Genomic DNA, 21616 nt, shown 5'->3' on the forward strand with positions numbered 1-21616 from the left:
CAAAAATTAGTTATAGCAGTGATCTATAATGTTCATAATGATAGTATAGGTTCCTCATTTAGATTATTTCTTGCAAACTACATCCACAAAAAAACAAAAATGCTTAGTTGTTTATTCATTCATCATAAATGTCAATTTTATCTTATTATGTTTTATGATTATTAGTTCTTTAAATTGGTCTTAAAATGTGCAGTATTTAAACAGCTACTCTACTCTAAGAGCTACTCTATTTAATCCATAAAATATTTGTTTTCATATTTGTATTCATTATAGTATTAATGTAATTAGTTTAACACCAATGAGGTTTTTGAATTACATATTTAAATTTAAAAAAGTTCTCATTAGATATCTTTATTATTTAAAAAATGCATGTTATGCACATTGCTTTGCTTTGTATTGTTGTTGCACTTTATTCAGGGAAAAAGCTATGCATCATGAAGTTAACAAATTACCCCATCTCTTCAAATAAATTGAATCATTAACAACTGTAACCAGTGGCTTTTTAACAGCACCAAGAAAAGTTGATGTACACAGATGAGCCCTCAAATTGAGGCAAGACATTGTTTGGTTTGTTTCACCGCTGGTCACTCTGTGCACCTTCTGGAAATGTCAAAAACTTCAAATAAACCCCATACAACTGACCCAACCTAGTACAGACGACAGCCAAAAAGTGTGTACGAACATCATGTTGTTTTCGTTAAAATTCTAGGAAAAATGCACACAAACGATCATGTGAGTGGTGAAACTAACGTCAACCTTTTCCTGGCACAAAACCCTTCCTTTGAGCACACAAGAAATAATAACAATTTATTAATGGTACAGTATGTAAAACCCCAGGCATTACCTGGATTTCTGGATCTTTGCCTAATAAAAAAAACGACTCAAAATACCCAAATACTGAAAAACTTGGAAAGTTTCACACAAACATCAGTCCATCGTAAATTGCATTTTAAAAGTAATGTGTTATGAAAATTGAGGAGGCTTGCCATAAAAGGAAAAACTGTAAAAAAAAAAAAAAATAATCAATGACTCCTCTGCTTTGCAAATAAGTTGCCTGTGTTGAGTAAAGTTCATGAGTAATGAAAGAAAATAAACTTTACAAATGATTAAACAGCAGTTAGCCATTTGGAATGTTTCTGATGAAATAGAAAAGACATGTTTATCTCAATCAGTTGTGGTATAGTGACACAAAACCTTCAAGTCACACTGATAATAATGTTTAGGGTCACTAAAAATCATGCACAATATTGAAATGTGTCACTGGGAACCTTTTAGCCATCTCTCATTAAAAATCAAACTGAAATATTGAATATATATATATATATATATATATATATATATATATATATATATATATATATATATATATATATATATATATATATATATATATATAAATAAATGGTCGCAGGGGTGCACGAGCCTATCCCAGCTAACTCCACTTAGCTAAGTACTATAACATGCAAACCCCACACAGTAAGGATCCAGCTGGAATCAAACCCTCGACCCCAGAACTGTGAGGCTGACGCACTAACCACACATATATACATAATCTACTTTACATGCTTCAGGTAATTTCTATTGCCTTTCTGAAACTAACACACAGTGATAAAATGATGCCCAACAGTGGGCAAAATGCAGATATTTTAAAATGTGCTCTGAATCACAGTAATGTATTTGCTCTTGTGTTTAGGTTGACATAACTCAGTCTGTCATTGTGTTGACATGACTAGGGTCAACGGTTATCTGAATGTTCCCAGTACAAGCAGAGTGTCATAACACGTGTTATTCTGAGGGCAGCATTGGAGCTATCGTTTCCTAGATTGACCTCGACGCTCAACCTTTTTGATTGTTGGCTGATGTTTTTGTGAGCAAGTGAATGCTACTCCTCTCTTCTAGCCAATCAGAAGTGAGGTGTCGAGTCAAGACTTTATAAGCTCTTGCCTTGGAGACAAACATTTTTGTTGAGACACTTGAAGTGAGATTTTTTTGGGAAAAATTGACCATATTTTCTTTTACTAATGGCACCCATTCTACTTAACTGCATGGGGAACAATCACAGTGAATATGTCAAGTAAGTATGTTTTTCTTTTCAGTTTATATAGTTAATTTATGAAAAGAACTACTATTACAATGATGAGGGTCATTTACAAAGTATTTTTCCATATGGAAACCTCAACAAATCTTGCAGTTTGCTCTTCCTGCTGGAAATTTGATGAGTATTGAGGTTTAATCTGTCACAAGATAATTGCGGGGAAGTTGAAAATAATAGTTTTTAAAAAATTCAGCCTACATTTAGAGTTAAAAAAAATACATTTGGTGGACCTGTTTAATATAAAAACCACTATAAAGCCTCAACAAGCCATGCTGGAAAATACATTGGTCGTATTGAATGAATGTATCCTAGGGATTTCGTCCAATAGCTAGGAACATTTTACCACATGTAGACAGATCGGTAATGACAAATTGCTTCATTACTGAGATTTTGCCATTGTATATGCCTGAAGCCTGCCAAGATTTGATAACTTCCCATAAAAACCTACAATAAAGATATTCATGAGCAGAAAACGATTCAGCAAAAATTCTGTGACTGTTTTTTGAATTGACTTCAATTACCTGATTTATTCATATTTCATTTGCTGTTTTAGACAACAGGTCCAAGTGCAAAATCCCTACTTGGACACCATGGAGGAGGACATTCTCTACCACTTCAGCTTGAGTACCAAGTCTCACAACCTGCCAGAGATGTTTGGTGATATTAAGGTACTACAATCAAGAAGAAGCATTTGCACACAGTTGGTATATATAACATCTTCTCTTACAGTTTGTGTGCGTTGGCGGCAGTCCCAATCGAATGAAAGCCTTCGCCCAGTTCATTCACCAGGAGCTGAAACTGCCTGGAAACTCTGCAGAAGTCCAGGATATTTGCGAAGGAACAGACCGCTACTGCATGTATAAAGTGGGACCCGTGCTCTCTATCAGTGTAAGTTTTCAACTCTAACAGGTCTTATTGGAATTGTGAGGTGGCATGCAAACATTCCATGATATAGCCATCCTGTCCAAAAAAATAGGATAAGCACTATAAAAAAAAAGATGTCATCTCACCAAAATCATGGGGGTGCTGGAGCCTATCCGACCCATTTATGGGCAGTAGGAGGGGGAAACCCTGAATAGGTTGCCAGTCATTTGGTTCCAAAAAGTGGATGGAATATATTTCTACGCTGAGGAGTACATTATTACTACTGGTCACTTATTTCTCGGACGCCAAACCGTCATAATGTTAGGTTGTGCACAGAGCATAGATGAGTATTCAAATAGAAGTGGTCTTTTTCTTTTAGCATGGCATGGGTGTGCCATCAATCTCCATTATGCTGCATGAGCTCATCAAATTGCTTCACCATGCCCACTGCAGAGACGTGATCCTGTTTCGTCTGGGGACATCCGGCGGAGTCGGTATGACCTTTTTCTCCTCACTTTCTAAAAGTCACTTTGAAGAGAAGTAACATTTAATTTTGTTCAGGTCTGGCACCGGGGACAGTGGTGGTAACTGAAAAAGCGGTGGACTACTCTTTCAGGCCTCAGTATGAGCAGGTAGTTCTAGGTAAAGTGATCACCCGCAGTACAGAGCTGGACGAAGGGGTGGCTAGTGAGCTTCTCCAATGCTCCAGAGAGTTGCAAAACCTTCCCACCGTGATCGGAAACACTATGTGCACCCACGATTTTTACGAAGGTACAATGATGCCGCGTTACCTTGCTGTTCTAATTTCCTCTACGACCATTGGGTGCTAATCTTCTGCTCCCCAGGCCAAGGGCGACTCGATGGGGCTCTTTGCTCCTTCTCCCATGAAGAAAAACTGGAGTATTTGAGAAAAGCATATGAAGCTGGAGTTAGGAACATTGAAATGGAATCCACCGTGTTTGCAGCCATGTGTCGCATATGTGACCTCAAAGGTGAATTTTGATGCAGTAATATCGAGCCCTACACACTATACTAGGACATGCTCCTAATTATTTTTGTGTGGTTCTTCAAGCGGCCGTCGTCTGTGTCACACTTCTCAACCGCTTCGATGGTGACCAGATTACATCCCCTCATGATGTTTTGGTGGAGTACCAGCAGAGACCTCAAGCCCTGGTGTCCCACTTCATCAAGAAGCGTCTGGGACTCGTCGTTTAAAGAGCCCCATCTCTTTGAATCAATGTACATAAATATGACTGAAACATGTGTACTGTATATACTGTGCTTAATGTTCAAATGTGTTATTTAGACACTGCTATGATTAAGTTAAATAATGCTAAGCACCTTGAAGTTTGTATTTGTTGTGTTAAAGTTTGTTACTACTGTTAATAAGTATTTTAGAAATTGTGTGTCTGTGTATTTAAAAAAAACACCCTTGACATTTGATATATATTATATAATTTCCACACACTTGTAGCATAGTCCCCATGTATACCTTCTATAATCACTTCGACCACGCATGTTGTGACGGTACTTCTTTCAATGTTGTATGAATAAAGTTTTCAGAACCACACAACCGTGCCCCATTATTATTAGCATTATTACCAGTATACTCGGTTATTTGAATATTTTAAAGCTAGTCTGTATCAACAAAGCCGAAGCTAATGAGTTTAACCGCTATTCAGACGTCTAAATATTTGACGATCAGTATTCTTTACAATATACTTTAAAAGGAATGGTAATTTTGTGATTTACAGTATTTCCTATTATAGTGTGTAATTATATTAGTATTTTAACATGGGCAGCAATAATGTAACCTAATTTGATGGCGATGGATGTTTCGCTGCTCTGATATATACTCTTAATTGTAATAACCCTTGAATGAACCAGCCTCATAATGGTCAGTCCCCTGCAATAAAACGTACAATGAAACGCTTCATAAATAAACATTAAAAAGTTGCTGCTTCTTGACAACAAGCATGAGTGTGCAATAGCACACAACAGGCTAAAGTGTGTTCTACGTCCTAACCTACAGCAACAATAAGTCTATAATTAATTCACCCTGATACAAAAAGTATTAAATCGGGGTGAATACTCAATAGATATTGGCCCAAGCTAACATAGCCAAGAAGTTTCAATTTATGAATGACAATGAGATGGGAATCTGAAAACAATCCCACATTTGAACACTCTGAAATGTTTATGTTTCGCATTTTGGTCACTCTATTTACCTTTAAATCTTTTTTAAAAAGTCTCTTTCTGGAGTGCTTAAAACTGGATTCCAGATTTGGTGTCTCGTCGTGGTGGTTTGGGAGGCTTGACATGGGCCAGGACGTCTTGGGCATACTGTGTGTGGTGCAAACCAGCAACTCTCAGAGCCTGCTCAATCCGCAATCTGGGATCGGCGACAATCTGCTCAACAGAAGAGAGGACAGTAATTTTCACACTCTGTTCAATATCCCGTGGTTTGCAAGTCTTTTTAAGCCCGCTGATTAGTCACACACTATCACTCGTTGGTTGGAATTTTAAACAGAAGTTTCTCCAAGTTAGAAAATCATTAGTCATTGTTGCATAAGAAAAACCGCAGTCTGTACTGGTGGCCCTGAGCTCAAGGCTATTCATAACAGTCTGGGAAGGCGAGGGCAAACATGGTTTAAACCACCAAATAGGTTATATAATGCGGCTGTGTCGGACAGTGGTTGTTTACAGATGAAAGAAATGGTAAAACAGAAATGATAAAAAAAATCCATAAAACAGTTGGAGCCTGGAAAGAGTTGGAGTTGCCCCATATGCTGTAGCTGCTAGAAGGGGAAAAGAGGGCGTGTCCCGTAGAGGGCGCCAGTTGATCTCAGTTATTGCACAAAAGCTTTGGAAAAATAAAGGCACCTTGTAAATCTGTTACTACTACTGTTATTTCACCAACTAATTAGAGAAAAGAGCAGTTTAACAATTTAAAAGCATAAGACTATGCGTGGAGGGTGTAATTTGTTTACACACTTGTGTTCACTTGCTAGGCTTTAGTGGAATATATAAATTAAAATAAATTGTATACAAAAAAATTCCCACCCAAGAAATAAATAAGTTCACCTGTGCATCGGTGTATGTGTAAAGTCCAAAAAGAGGCTTCGGTATATCGAATTCCTGGAAATTAGATTGTCGATTCCGCCAAGACTCTGTGTCTCCCATCATCCGGTCTGAGTTGGACTCTGCCACCACTGCAACCTGAGTTCATCAGAATTCACATATAGTATGAGATAAATAAAGTGAATAAATCCAAGATTCGGGTCACTATTACAGACAAACTAATCACAGAGCAATAAGGAATTTGAACCCTAAACCTCAGGAGCCAGAACTGTCAATGAGGCAAAGATGCTAGCCACGAGTTCACATTGCAGTTATTTTTGGTCAACTGGTCAAAGTTAGAATTAGGCATGACCAGTTGCATTAGAGTGTGTCATAGAAAGGTTTGTGTAGGTAATGTTCATTAGTGAGGAACAACTTATGTTTAAGAGGGGGAAGCATGATTCAGGAATGGAGGTCATGTTAAAATTGAATTTAGTATTCATTTTTGTGGTTTTGAATTAAGATTATGTTTATTCTGTATATTTTAGCATTGATGCATGTAGCTCAAGACAAAAGCCCTTTGAATCACTTTAAAAATTCAGGCCATGTGTTATTTCTACATCCTCCTAAGGTGTTTTGTTGTTTTGGTCGTGTATATAGATGCAATCTCCCGTAGAACCAAATGAGGGCAGTGGCGCCCAGGGACAGGTAGAAAAGATTTTTCAAGTTTTATGGGTCAATCTGAGTGGCAGGTCAAGTCAAAGGGGTTAAGTATAAAGATCACATAATCATCCACCTGATTTCGGAGCGCTTCCAAACGATTGTGCCTGTCTAATTCCCCTCTCTGGCGGTCCAGATCGGCCGCCTCTCTCGCCTCCTGACGCCGCTGCAGCATCCCTGCCCGGAAAAGTACCCTGGGGAGAGAGCGGAGGGCGAAGACATTAGAGCCGCACACGCCTTCCCTTCCATCTGCCACTGCACCATAAACACGCCCCCACACACATTACACATCGCTCCTGACACAGCACACCTCCAAGCTTTGGAGCTTTTTACAAGGCTGTCAGTGTGGGCTGTGCTACTATTATCTGTTGTTATGCCCCACAGGCCTCATGAGTCCTCTTTCATTCACTGCCATGTCCAAAGTGTATACTCTCGTTAAAAAAATGACTTGGCCAGGAGTGTCAAACTCCTTTTTTTGTTGTGGGTCACGTCGTATTTACGGTTTCATTCGGAGGGCCGCTATGTCTGCCAACTAGGCTGCCACAATTATAGTCATTTAATGAATCAACTACTTTCTGATAGTCGATTGTTTATAGACATTAACATTTGTCCAAGTGTTCTTTTTGAGCCCGTAACAGAAAATAACAAAGGTTTTATTTTTCTTAAAAAGGGAAAATATTTATTTAATCTTTTAATCCTTTGTTTTCATCATGAAAGTCCCTTCACATCTGACACAAAATCAACAGTAAAGCAAACGCGAAAAACATAATCTAGCATTGTTCATTCTTTTTTGGGGAAAATGAAAGGAGATTATGTTTAATCGTAGAGCATAATATTGTACACAATCTATGAACAATATCCGGTTGTTAATAATGATGATGATTTAACTAATCTGGGAAATTTGCTACATTTGACTTTAGCCTAGAATAAGACTATATATATATAGTTAAACTTAGGCAAGTACCTCATGGGTAAACTTTCATGCCAAGTGGTTGAAACCAGACCTAACAATTCCTGACGCACCTCTCTTTATCCTGCCTGGCCTGTTCCTCCAAGGCACCCCTTAGTTTAGCCAGCCTGTCCTGATCCCGCTGCTCCAGCTCTTGCCTCCTCCTCTGCTGCTCCCAATGAAATTTCTGGAGCTGAAGGGAAAACATTGATGGCGAAGTTTACGAACCAAGAGTGCGACAACAGCCCGAGGAACAGTGGTGGCTAATCTGACCAGCACACTGCTCTCAGCAGTCATATTGATTGCAACCATGCCAGAATCAGATAAATGTAAATAGAGCAAATTAGATGATATTTCAATGTCTGGCTGACCATTGTGCTAAATTATGAGCAATCAAATGCCTGCTAAAAGCGCTCATTAATCATAGAGTCCCTGCCCAAGGGAAAGACATAATTAAACAGTCTGACTAACACATGATTATGTTCCCCATCAGGGGAAGTTGGTCTGTAGTAAATGTGATAATGTATTGTTGATAAAATACCTGGAAACATGTCATCCATTATAGAATTCAGACAATGATATTGTGCTACCATGTAGCTTTTTTACAATTCCAATGAAGTTGGAACATTGTTAAATTGTGCACATAAATAAAAACACAATCCCATCATTTTCAATCCATATTAATTAGCTACACTACAAAGACAAGATATCTAATGTTCAAACTGATACAGCTGATTGTTTTTTTTAGCAAATAATCATTCACCTGGAATTTTACGGCTGCAGCAGCTTCCAAGAAAGCAGGGAGAGCTTTCATGTTTACCATTGTATTAGTATTCCTCATTTAAAACCTCACCCTATCTTCCCCTTGCTTGTGAATGACTGAACAATTCAGGGAAGCGTTTTTTATACATGATCATGGAATCCAGCTGTTCACGTGTAGAATGTTCCAAATAGATGTTTGATTACCATTCCTCAATTTTCTTAGTCTCTTTTGCCACTAGTGGTTTATCCATACATTTTTGGTAGTAAGTTGTGAGGTCAGAGACTACAGATGCAGCCACTTGACCTTGGTTAAGGGTCAGACTAGTAGCAATTTATGAGATTTGGCATTATTAGTCCAACTGTGAAAGTGTTACATTGGGGGTTTCACTATGTATGCAAGATGCAGACATGTTCACCTTTTCTTTTTGATGTGCTCGTAGGGTGGCCTCCTTCTCGTGCTCCCTCTTTAAAATGGCCTCTGCTTCCTCCTGTTGTCGAGCAGCGATGGCCGCCTGAAGCTCAGCCACCTCCTCCTGATGTGCACGCCACTGCTGGAGCTGTAAACATATTCAGTCAGCAGTGTAAAGTACTCTACAATTTCAAAAACGTGCCCGCTTGATATGTGCATAGAAAAGTGCTTAACATAATCGAGCGCTCAAAATCATGCATTGAACTCTGCACTTGCTCTGACTATATACACACTACACATATATTTAAACAGCCCCAAATCATTGAATTGCAAAATGTGTTATAGTTTCTAGCGAGTTGAATGAGTTACTAGGTATTGCATTACGAGTAAGCGAACAGACTTAAGTTATCGTTGTCTGGTTTACCGTACAATTAATTCTCCCTTTATTTTCCCAGTAAACCAGTTGTGGAAAATCAAGAGCATGAAGGAAGCACTCTGCCACTATTTTAATGATCTATCCACTATTATACATTTTATGTAGGAAAGAAAAATGATGACAAAATCAGCAGCTGTTATAAATCCAATGCCTAAAATATCATGATGTATTCACGATAGTTTTTGCACTGGATGTTGTTAAAGCTAATGTATTGTCTGTTAATGTTAACTCAAGTTTGCATGTTTTCCAAACGCAAATTCCTCTGTCTCCAAGCAATACATTGACACACATTTTTGACATGTCTCTCTCACACATGCAAACACACTGCAACATTTTCCAGTGAGTGACTGGCTCGTTATGCAGCAGACTCTCTGTGGCATGCCCGCTATTCAAGTGCAGCATTCCGAACTCAGACAAATTCCCGGGTCTATCAAGAGGAGAGCTTTAGGAGTGGCCGCAGGAATGGACTGCAAATTAAAATGCCCCTGCGCGGATTAGCACCAGGCAGTATCATCAAGGCTTTTGCACGTGTTGAATGTCTGGACTAAAGCAGCGGGCGGCACAGACAAACCTTCAGTAAATCACTGCTGGAAAACAATCTCTAGACACTCACGTTAAAATGCACTTGTTTTCATTGAAAATCAGCCTACCATGCATGTTTTGGTATGTGGGAGGGATAAAAAAAAAAATATATATATATAGATTTATTCAAATGGTTGGTTGTAGTGTGTAATGATGTGGAACCATAGTTAATGCATCATAAAGAGAGTCTTTCCCTATATTTTCCATTTTGTAGTTAAATTTCTCCATGATAGCTTTTATATTATGATTCCAGTGCCACTTTAGCTTGACATTTATTTTAATTTAATGATTACATTTCAAAGTTTTCATCTACAGCTCTTTATACAGACCCACAATCTCCAGAAACACGGTCTTCAAAATGTAGCCATGCGAATTTGATTCTACGTAGAGGTCAACTAATGCAGCTTTAAGATAAAAATCTACCGTAAGAAGTCGTTTCTGAATGTAGTCTGCGTCTAAATTTAATTCAGAGCGCTCAATGGTAACAAAGGGGCACTGGAGAATCTAAAGTATTAGTTCTCTTTAGTGCAATATTGTATTAAATAGAGGGACGCTGGCAAGGTCCTTTTATGCAGCATTATAAAGACTGTCAGAGGAACAAAAGAATGATGCGTTTTTTTTATCAGTACGCTGCAGCTTGTTCAAAACCTTAATTGTGCGTTGACGTTTTTGCTCAAAGCGCCTTTCATATCTCTCTATTGCATGTCTAATTGAGAGACTTTACAAATATAAAGAAGTGAATCATTTTAGGGAGGAGCATGAACAAAATTGGCAATTGTGAACAGTGACAAAAATTCTGTCCCACGCATACTGGGGTTACTCACACACATTCTAATAAATCAGTCACTCAAAGTTTATGCTATTGTTAAAAGGGACAAGCAAGCAATAAAAATGGGAAGTTACTGTTTTTCCCCTGAAGTCAGAAAGCAGGAAAAACTGTTGAGTTTTAGTTGTAGTGTTGTTAATGTCTTTGCATTCTCCACAATGAGAGAGTGCTTTCCTGGACCAATAGAAAAATCTGAGAATATTTAGTAATCAATCCAAGGATTTTAAATGAAAGGTTAACGAAGATTTATTGAGTGCTTGTTTTAGTTTGTTCTCTAAATTAAGAAATTTTCTCATGTTTAATTGACTTTTACCAATACCTCGTCATTGTGAAAATGGTGCCTTATTGTTTGAATATGATACCTTTCTTAGATCAGGTGTGTTATTTTGGAAATATGTGAAACAAAAAGTATAAAGAACTTTGTGAAACCATAACTGAGATATCCTCTGGGTTTCAAATGTTTATACTAAAAAACTGTGAATGAGCTAAAACAAAGTGGAGAAAAAATAAGCACCTTAAAATAACCAAATTTTGCCTTTCTCCAATTTAGCATTACCACGTAAGCATGTTGCAGAAATGACCCACACCTGCGCTTCATTTACGGTGTATAAAACCTAATCGCTCATCCAAGATTCTCGCAAGTGTGAAATGCGCGGGCGAAAATGAAATACAAGGGCAAAAAGATGCGCTCACAAATAATAAAAAGAACAATGGCAGCCTGATTACTGGGGCTGAGCACACATCTGGTAAGTGAACAAACACTTGGTAATGCAACAAATAACCTCCATACTATCATCACATATGAACTCTATCTGATCCTTTCTACACATTTGAAATAGGAACTTGTCAGTGAGACTGACAGCGTGAAGCAACATTGGCAACTATTGGCACTTTGAAATCAATTCCACAAGAGTTCTTTCAGGGGCTAGCCTTCCTGATGAGGTGAGAACCAAACTGCCAGAACAGCTTTCCAAAATGATGCCAGGAGAGTCACAGAGGGGATTAGAAAAGGAAGCCGATAACTGGTACCTTGCATAGTAAATGATTGCAACAATTACTTTTCTTGACTCCAGAGCAGAGGTCCTCAACATACAGGCAGCAAGACTAGACTAGATTTTTCAATACTTACCATGATTACTTATTAGAGTGATTTGATGAAACCCATCCCACGAGGCAGCAAAAATGCAAAAATGAAACGCACATTCTCAAAAGAATAACAACCATCGATCCATTTTGTATTTTGAGTTATGCCGTCTTGGCCTGGTTGATAATAAAATCTATTTTATTCAGTGGTGGCAGTTCAGTTGTGGTGAGGCACAAAATCAAAGCAAAAGATAAGGCACGCTGCATTGAATTTCTCATCCAAGGTTCACATCTTATGACTTCTTATGTGAGTCAACTTGAATATGAATAATATGTTGAAAAGTAGACAGAGCCACACATTGACTATTCATTGTGATGTCATTGGCTTCCATTGTTGGTGATATGTATTTTAACCAGTCATTTCATCACTACTGCAGACTTACCTTATCTCTAAGGTGAAAGCAGATGTCCTGCTGATGCTGGCGATCTCTTTGGAGCTCCAGCTCCTCCTGGTAGGCATCTCCTGCTTCTTGCAGTGTTACTAGAGCTTTAGTGAGGAGCTCCTCCTGTTCTTGCTGCCACTGCTGGGTCAGGACCTTGATCTGAGTCTGGGTGAAGCGCTGCCTTGCCAATGCACGCTCATGCTCCATCTGTATGAATGGGTCGATAAACAGATACTGATTAATAACGCAATTGCAAACTAAGAAGCAATTATTGTACGTACTGCCCGTTGGGCAGACAGTATTGATACATTAAAGACTGTTGAACAAGTGTGTTCAAAAGTTTCACGGTCAAAATCTGTTAAATTCTCTAGGCATTGTGCCCTTAAGTATTTTCGAGAAAAGAAATGGAAATGTACATAAATGTCACTCAACAAGTGACTACCAATGAATTGATGCTAATATACAACACTTAGAACAAAGTTTGTGATAAAAATGTTATCTATTGGCAATTGGCCGTTGAATAAAAAGAGTGACTTTTTTCCAGGATGTGAAATGTCCTGAAGAAAAGTTCATTTCTGTGTGAGGGCTGCCACACGCTATTCATCATTGTGTCAGGACTCACTGTGGCTGCATCACTTGGCTGCTTTTGCGGAACAGAGGGAATGATATTCATCTTTGGGCTAATAGCAGCTAACTGATGGTGGGAAGGCATTAGACGGCTGACTGGTTTTACTGAAAATGAGTGAAGCGACAAGCCTGCCAATGGAACACAAGTACCAGAGGCGGTGAAGCAAATCATGTTTATGAATGTATAAAAGTGTCAAACTTGCACAGGATCCCACTTTCCCATTGACTAACTGGAAGTCTATTAAAATGGGTTACAGTGAGCCCCCTGCAAAATTGCAGTTTATTGTTAGTGCAGCCTTAAGAAAATAATGATTCCACATAAGAATTCATAGATAAGAGCTTCCGTTTTGTCATTTTTTTTAGTTTTGACTTTGAACAGTTCAATGTTATTGTACTATAATGCGTACGTCATTACTGAAATATGTAAATAATAGTAATAATCTTTATAAAATATCTTTCAAAGTGAGATGTCAACAAGACTGCTGTTGGTGAAGTCATGTCTCAAGGAAGACTGTGCCTTGCAATGAGGGGAGTTAAAAATGGCTCCCCAGAGAAAGTCGAACAAGGTGGTTAGTCTCACATCTGATGTGGAACATTACAAGGAAATTACTCCGCAATCCGGTCACTGCTCAGGACGTCTACTTGTCACGAGGGTGCAAATAAGGGCATTTGATGAAAATGTATTACGGTGAACCACTTTCGAGCATAAGGAAAGCAGCAGTCACCATAAAGTTGTGAAGATGAGCTCAAAAGTCACATATTGCATTTAGTCAGTTACTAATTAAATGCCAGTAGTAATTACATTACAATACGTTCATATTTTCAAATTGACCTGCTCTGGCTAATTCCGTGATTCACTTTTCATCTGGTAATAATCCTCTGACGTATATCAAGAAAAAAAGTAGATTAGCAGATAATAAGCAATATGGATTAACCATTGTGCACAAAAACATCGAAATTCCAACTAATGGCACGACACATGATGGTGTCATGCATGCCTATCAAGAAAGTAAATTGCCATTTGCTTCCTCGCAGCATCCCCCGGGCTGATCTCTGTGTCTAAATGTAGCATCCAGGCGAATGTGACATGGGGAGGTCTCAGGGTGTGTGAGAGAGAGGGAAGAGGGGATGACTGTTGTCATGGTGATGTTAAGCAATGATATAAGTGATTTTTCCATTACCCTGTAAAATCCTGCAGCATGCCTGGCTCGGACCAACGATCATTTTAAATGACAAAAACATTGATGTGAACCTTATCCAATGAAAGCTTTAACAGTTCTACCTTCATTAATAGTATAATTAATCCATTGTGGTGGTTGTGTTGCATAATGCTGAACACTTTTTAACCATGGTTTTGCCCTTTAGTTATATATCTAAAAAGAAAAACACCCTTTGGACCTGATCTAATTAAAGTATGCCTGTGTACCAAATGTTGTGAGAATGTTATGTATATTGCATATGATGGATTCCCAAACTGGTGTGTGCGTATCCCTGGGGCTGCATGACATTAAAAGTGTAATTGCTTTAGCAATTAAAAGATTTTCCACAAAAATTAAACAGCTAAATATGGCCATTATATCAAGATAGCCTTGCTACATTAATTAGTTGCATGAAGATGAGAACATTTAAAATTGCAGGCGTTCTACTTTCAATTATTGGGGAACTTTTTAGCATTCACGTCAAACTTTTATCTAGAGTTTTATAGTTTCATTCACTAAACATGAAGCATTAAATTGATTAAAATATACTTTTTTTGGATGACATGAATAGGGAAAGGGTGTGGGACACTTGTGTCATAGGTTGCTTATTACCAGATCTTGTTTAAGTTTTCCTGGGAAGATTCTTTGAAGCATATGCATGCAGAGTACTCGGTTGTTGGGTATGTCTTGGGTGTACTGAGACAAGGTGAAATGGAAGCGTAGGTAGTCGTCCGGACACAGGCCACAATATCTGGAACAGGTAGATGTCAGACAGATGAATACAATTACAGTTGTCGTTTTTTTGTTGCGCTAATCATGTCAATATCTACTTCGTATGGTGAAATAAAACATCAGGCTTACTTGTCTGTTTTTTTTAGGTGCTCTTCAAGACATTGCAGTCGGGAGTGATGGATTTCTGACGAAGAGTGGAAAGCCTGGATTAATGATTCCTTCAGCTCTGGATAAGGACAGTCTGATTCCAGAACCTCTGTGGGAATGTTGTCTTTTACCAAGCTATCTAGCGTTGGCAAATGTTTCTAGAGTGGACATTAATGGTATTCTTTTAGGATTTGCATATTTTTTTGAGTTGGATTGTTAAGAAACATACCTCCAAATCAAGTTCAGTTATTTCCTTTTCCAAATCGCAGTACTCCGATTGTAGTTTCACTGTTATGATATCTTGTTGATCTTTTACAAAACGGACCTAAAAAAAAGAAGTCAAATATGGAGCTTATACAGTATAACTGTTAGCTAATGAGAAGTTGGTTTTATTTCCTCTATTTCAGCAATAGCCAATCCATAGGTGCACAATTCTGTCAGTGGAAAATGAAAAACTGTGGAAAACAAAGACTGCGGTGGTATTTTGTCTGAAAAAGACAAATCGAGCTACTAGCAGCAATGAGGCAAAAATCCTATGAAAAATGGTTTTCTATTAGCATCATAACATGTACTGTAAATCAATATGGCCTGCTTGGAGAATTGGTTTACATCCTTGTGGAAACATTTTATGCGGCTTTCGGGAATTTTGCCAATAAAAATTTCAAGTGAAGTATAATATTTTAGTTGTTTGAAGATCATTGTATTGCGAGGAGTTAGTCAGCTGATTATTGTTATATTTTAGTGTCATATACATTAGATTTCTGTACTTGCGACATACTTTCCAGATCGCATCCTGCAGATTAAGTTCAAATATAGGTTAGAAATACTTCATTTTTAAGAAAAAGGCAAGCACCTGATGTTGCACTTGTTCCCAGTTTGACAGACGGGTGCTGTTTTCTTGATTTTGTTCTTGCTCCAACCTGAAGCCTAAGTCCTCTTTTAGCTGATGAAGTGGCTGCACAGTTCCCAGTATAAATGCGACACGGTCCCTTTGAAGGAGCACCTCTAAACACAAGATGAATTAGAACTCTTCCAAGTACTGTCTGAGTATGTCTGTAAAACGCTTTTATAGCTTACCATATTCTTTGAGGGAAAAGATGGCGGTGTCTTCTATGCCGTTTGGCCTGATGTTCTCCATAAAATTATGCATTTCACTCTCAGCTTTAGCTCTGTTTGCCAAGTGAATAAACCATTATGAAATATGAAAATGAAATGTGTGGTTCATTCGACTGACTTTAGTGTGGGCAGCGTGGGATCAATTCCCGGGCAGTAGCGGAAATGATTTTGAGTGCAAATGGGTGTCTGTCTCTGTGTGTGCCCTATGACTAGATGGAGACCAGTTGAGGGTGTAGTACCCCCACTGGGAGTCAGCTGGAATAGGCTCCAGCGCCCCGTGACCTTGACCAGGATAAGCTATGTAGGAATGAGTATGAACTTGGGCAGTGCTGTGGAATATAGTCTGCTTCCATTTTCAAGATTTGTGTATGTAAATCATTTTCTGTTATGCCACCCGAGGAAAAGCTATGTTGTGCTCTGTCTTTCTAGAAAAATGAAATTCATGCCAAATGCTAGCATGAGGTCTTTCCTCATCTCCCACCACAGTCACAGTGAAGCCAAGCACTAAGTACACTTTTCTCCTGGTCTTAATTTCTGGAGACTTCCTTTTTTCCTCTCCTTCTTTCATTTAATTGATGTTAAATATTTTGAGGGTCTGTTCACTGCACTTGAGTTTCTCGCTACATGCTGTGTGTGCAATACTACATGTATTGTTAAAGATTGCACTGTGCGTCAAGCAACCTGACACATAGGGCCGATGCCCCATTCACATACTCTGACAGTGAAAGCACTACTGCCATCCATGGTTTTGGATCTGCAATTGCACTGTTGTTGTACTTCAAAATAAATTAAGCATGGCCCCTGCGATCATGTCTGTCACCCTCTTGCATTGCAACATCCCACAAGAGGCACCCGTGTAACTATTTGAGAACTGGTATAGGCTGTTAACATAAAAAAATAAAAAAATATTAAAACAATATCAACCAAACCTCCTAACTCTTTTCATCCAGACACTCTTGAGTGTAATTATGTTCCGGGGTGCCTGTGATTACTCGTAATGTCATTTCAAAAGAGGGGCTGGATAGAACAAGGTCTATAGTGCAGCTAAAAGCTGTAATTTTCTCCCTAAAAAGAAAAGATGGATGGAATTTATGTGTTTCTATTTTACTACTACCACTTTACTCAACTATATTTTTCTATATTCTTATTAGAAATATGAAATTGGTTCCATTACATATTTTTCAACCTAGCGCTGATGCTTTCAACCAATGGTGCGATTATATAAGTTACCACAGTTTAACACTAGCATATTTAACAGGGTACTTTAAAAAAAATGTGGATAAGTGTACAAGAAATAAGCCAACATCATCAACTCATCATTGTGACTCAGGCCATTATTGAGCCTCGTCCTTTTGTACAATGCATCATTAACCTTGGGTAGCTCAGACATTACGCTGGCAAACAGACTGCACCCTGGGGCTCCTGCTGCCTTTCTCACTTCACAAAGTATTGTGCTTTTTTAGTCTCCATTTAATGTATTCTCTACCCTTCCAAAGCTCCATTCCACTCATTCTCTCCCACAGAGACCCTAATTCATTGTCAACATGCTAGAATTTTCTCTCCTGTCATTTTATTTCTCTCTTCCTTTCCCCATTTTAGCACCTTTTCCTGGTTAGACAGACACCCATTGGGGCTCAGTGGGGCTTAGATGGAATGACTGTTTAGTGTAATAGCGGAATCAAAAGATTGCTGCTGGTAATGACTGAGAGTAATAGGGCTCTCTTACTCTGCTTTTTGCAGCCTAGGGCACTCTCTGCTCCACACCTGCCTGTGCTGTCGTAATATGTCGCCCTCCTTAATTTCTTTGGCTACACATCGGGTCCTCTTAACCTGTAAGAGAAAGATGAATAAAGCACAAGTTCAAACAACTCCAAAAGAACTACAGTATGGACAAAAAAAAGCTAAAGCGACCACTTTTAAACTATATTAATTTAAGATGTTAATTCTGCCTATAGTTAATTTGTTTCAGTGGATTGAAGGTTTATCTGCTTTAGTTTAACGCGCGAAACAACGCAGCAAATGTATTTCAATTTAAAATGGTATGAAATACAGCTAAGCAGTATAATACAAAGAAGGGGGAAGCACTAGCTTTAGTGCCTACACTTCTAGGGGGTTTGGATATTTAGTTCCTGTTTAATAACCCCCTTAACTCCAGGTTGAGGGTCCTGGTCAGATTTACTAATGGTGTCAGACTTTGGATGCTTGACTAAGAAGCCATCGGTAACTTTCACAGTGCTCGTTCCATTGGATTCTTGCAGTTTTAAAGGTCCTGCAATATCATACGTTCTAAAATCAGTCCACATTCCTTATTAGACACCATCTGTAGCACCTTTTCCTGGCCTTTAATTTCAATGTTTTCGTTCCAACCAAACTAAGACACATTGGATTTCAATTAAATATATTACTGTGAAAGACAGAATGTTGTCAAGAGGAATAACGGTCACGAAAATGCCATTGCTTTCTTTCTTGAGGGCAGAAATGCTGCTGAAGGCGACAAATGGTGATTTATTTACCCTCCATCATGTCACCTATGGGAGACGTCTGTGGAAAGATGGGCTTGTTATTCTGCCAGGAGCAAAACATGCAAATGTCTTATCTGGGTTATGCAGTGAGCGAGGTTGGATGGGTGCAAAGGCAACTTTAAGGATACTTTGGAGGAAAGAAGAAAGAAAAAAAATGTCTCCAACGATAGTTAAGCAATTAAAACACTGCAGGTTGAACAGCTTAATCTGCTTGGCCACAAGCACATGCATTTCCCTGTGCTGCAAGTCAAACTTCAAACACTTTTATAATAGACCCCAGGCCGCCTGATGAATATTAATCAAACTAATCACTATTGTGTGTGCTAGTGATATTGCTCATCTCTTTCAATGTTTAACTATTACGTAATGTCAGTTTAAATCCCTTGCTAATAACAATAATAATGGAAAATTGTAGGTTTTGCAACCAGCCTAGAGATATGCTTTTTTTTAATCACTCCAGTGGCACACAGTGCATTTAAATGCGACATAGAAGGGAAAAATTACTTTTTAATGGTATACAAATAACTCTCGAGAGTGTATGCCTACCCATCTAGTGTGAAATTAAACAAGCAAATTCCTATACTTAAAATGTGACTGAGTGAGTTCATTTTGTGCCACTGCTTGAACACTGTGGGGCTGATATGAAGTGTAACCACCACCACTACTGAAATTTGGGAGATGTTCCAAAGCTACTTTCAAGGAACAGCTCCATATAATGATCATGTTTTGTTCGATTCCTGGATTATTGTCTATTTATAGCTTTAGCGTAATGCGTCTCCTTTACAGGTAAGATTTATTTACTATTCTGCTATACTCACTATGAATGTTATCCACAAATACAAGTACTTACCTTTTTTCCTATCAAAGCAGTTTGTAGCCGTTTAGCATCAACCATGGCTTGCACTTTTTCATATTCCGTGGCTTTGGAGGACAGGTCATTTTTCAATCGTGCTGTCAACTTGTCTAGATTCAAGGAAGCAAATGACATCTGTCAGCACCAAAGTGACAAGGGAGTGGAAGCTAGAACAATTCATATTATTCTAGATAGGTTAAGTTCAATGAATAATGCAGGTCTTCTTTCTTCCAACTATTTTTTTTCCGAGCTCAAAATAGGTCATTTTATTAGGCACTTGAGAATTTCCAGGCAAAGGGTTTTTCATTTATGTTTATTACGTTAAGTTCATGGCTTCTCTGTTCTTTATTATTAGTTTATGGACCGTGGAGGCACTGAAAAAGTATCCACAGCTCTGTTCAAATGACCAAGAATGTTGCAAACTCCATTCGTATGAACAACAAGAAAAAATCCATTAGATCGTTGAAAAAAATACACAACTGAGATATTGTGAGTGTGCACAGCTACAGTTAAGACAACTTTTTAATATTAACTGTTGGACATCCACAAAATGTAGGCATTTATAATGTAATACTTGTTTTGTGTCCTTGTGCATATGTGCACATGTCTGATGCTTCTGCGTGATTTCCCGGGTGTGATTTTATTAAACCGCAATTGATTGACAGTGTGGCCTGGAACAAATTAACTTGCTTTACATGATGTCCTGTGAGATGAAATATTGAAATTAAAACATCTTGCACGACTTTAGAAGCTGCACTGTATTAGGAGTCCGTGAAGAGTTCAAGACTGATTCGCATTTGATGAGTTATTTTTTGCTGACACCAGTAAAAGCAGACAAAGTCCACGGTTCAATTGAGACACTGCAGGAAAGATTGCCCTGCAGGCGGAGTAAAGTAGCAGTGTCAAGACATGAGTGTTTGCAGTTAAGATGAGTGTCATCAAGGCAGGTGAACAAACAAGCTGTGTTGGACAAAAACATCAAACCCGTGTCAGGATATTCAGTGGAATTCCTCACATCATAGAAACCTCCATGTCAAATTTCAGGCTAATTCCACTCACTTACCGAAATCTTCTGGTCTGTAGGTAGTGATAAATGCATGTTGACTTCCTGAATTCTTTGCCCAGGTGTTGCTTGTGAACGTCATGTCAAATGACCTGTTCTTTAAAAAAAAGCTACATTATTCTTATATACAACACAATTTCACAACATAAAGGGAAATAACATTCCTGAAGGTTAAAAAAGTATCGTAGATTGTTACACAGATGTACTGTGTCTACTTGTTTGAAGGTCTATGAGTGACAATGGATTTGTGTATAAAGGAAGAAAAGGATGACATCATTGACCAGGTAGCCAGGACTAAGTGGGAAGGTGTTGTTTTATTTATACTGCAAGGAATATGCTAGGTGTAGCTAAATGAAAAACTCCCCCAAATCACCTTTATTTTGTGTAAAAGTGCCTGGCTTTACTGGCTAACGTGCAGGCATGCATAAACTCACAATGAATTAATCTAGTTATTCAGTCCTGAGACAAAAATTAGAAAATAATGCTCTAAGAATCGATGCTTGCAAAATGGCAGAAAAATATATTTTTAATAGCTAATCTGTATCTACAGTGTAGTAATCTGTACCCAAAATTTTGCAATCTGTCTGCCCATGACAAACAGGGTTAGAGTTGTTTTGAAGTGCCTTTCCCGTAGCCTTCCTTAGTAGCCATAATAGACGTGATTGGATAAAATTTGTGTTTCTATCCATCCATGCTGCTAGAGATTGTAGCACTGTTTGTAAAAGGAGTCTAAAAAACAAAATAAAACAAAAAAACTATTTGGTTACGACCAATCGACCAACCAAAACCACCAGGTCATTGCTAAACTTTACCCACAATTAAATAATCTGTGAGCACGTATTACTAAACTGTGGAGTTTAGTTTGGTAATATGGTACATATTAGATTGTGGGTATAGATTAGTAATATGTGGGTACAGATCATGATTTTTCCCCCGTCCTGTCACCTTGGTAAATCACGCCGAAAAAGTTTAGCAATCATTGCAAAACTACACGTATAATAAAAACGCAGCCTTAAGAATAACCAGGCACACTAATATTTAGTATAATAAGTGACAAATAAACGTTTTACCTCTGCTTTTCGTCCGCCTCTCTGCTGTCCTCGGCTGTATCAGTTGACAAAAACGTAA

General features: G+C 38.3%; 2 protein-coding genes across 4 annotated transcripts; one reads left to right on the forward strand and one right to left on the reverse strand.

The window, feature by feature from the left end:
• The first annotated feature begins 1906 nt into the window (after positions 1-1906).
• upp2 (uridine phosphorylase 2) lies at positions 1907-4532 on the forward strand. The gene is made up of 7 exons (XM_077617706.1): positions 1907-2074; positions 2649-2763; positions 2825-2983; positions 3339-3453; positions 3521-3730; positions 3805-3951; positions 4032-4532. Exons 1-7 carry the CDS (start codon positions 2022-2024, stop codon positions 4172-4174), a joined length of 942 nt encoding a protein of 313 aa, XP_077473832.1. The 5' UTR covers positions 1907-2021; the 3' UTR covers positions 4175-4532.
• Positions 4533-5169: 637 nt separating this feature from the next.
• On the reverse strand, positions 5170-21588 carry LOC144087142 (coiled-coil domain-containing protein 148-like). 3 transcript variants are annotated; one of them, XM_077617475.1, is made up of 15 exons: positions 21559-21588; positions 20489-20585; positions 19423-19535; positions 17777-17880; positions 16012-16103; positions 15788-15939; positions 15164-15259; positions 14917-15092; positions 14668-14806; positions 12230-12436; positions 8867-9007; positions 7763-7881; positions 6816-6933; positions 6044-6178; positions 5170-5368 (listed from the first exon to the last, which is right to left on the reverse strand). In XM_077617475.1, exons 2-15 carry the CDS (start codon positions 20568-20570, stop codon positions 5225-5227), a joined length of 1818 nt encoding a protein of 605 aa, XP_077473601.1. In that variant the 5' UTR covers positions 20571-20585; positions 21559-21588; the 3' UTR covers positions 5170-5224. The 3 variants fall into 3 exon arrangements, with proteins under 3 accessions (XP_077473601.1, XP_077473602.1, XP_077473603.1); XM_077617476.1 differs by having other exon boundaries at positions 20489-20580; positions 21559-21578; XM_077617477.1 differs by lacking the exons at positions 14668-14806; positions 14917-15092.
• Positions 21589-21616: the final 28 nt, after the last annotated feature.

The sequence above is a fragment of the Stigmatopora argus genome, chromosome 13 (assembly GCF_051989625.1).
Source record: "Stigmatopora argus isolate UIUO_Sarg chromosome 13, RoL_Sarg_1.0, whole genome shotgun sequence".
NCBI lineage: Eukaryota > Metazoa > Chordata > Actinopteri > Syngnathiformes > Syngnathidae > Stigmatopora > Stigmatopora argus.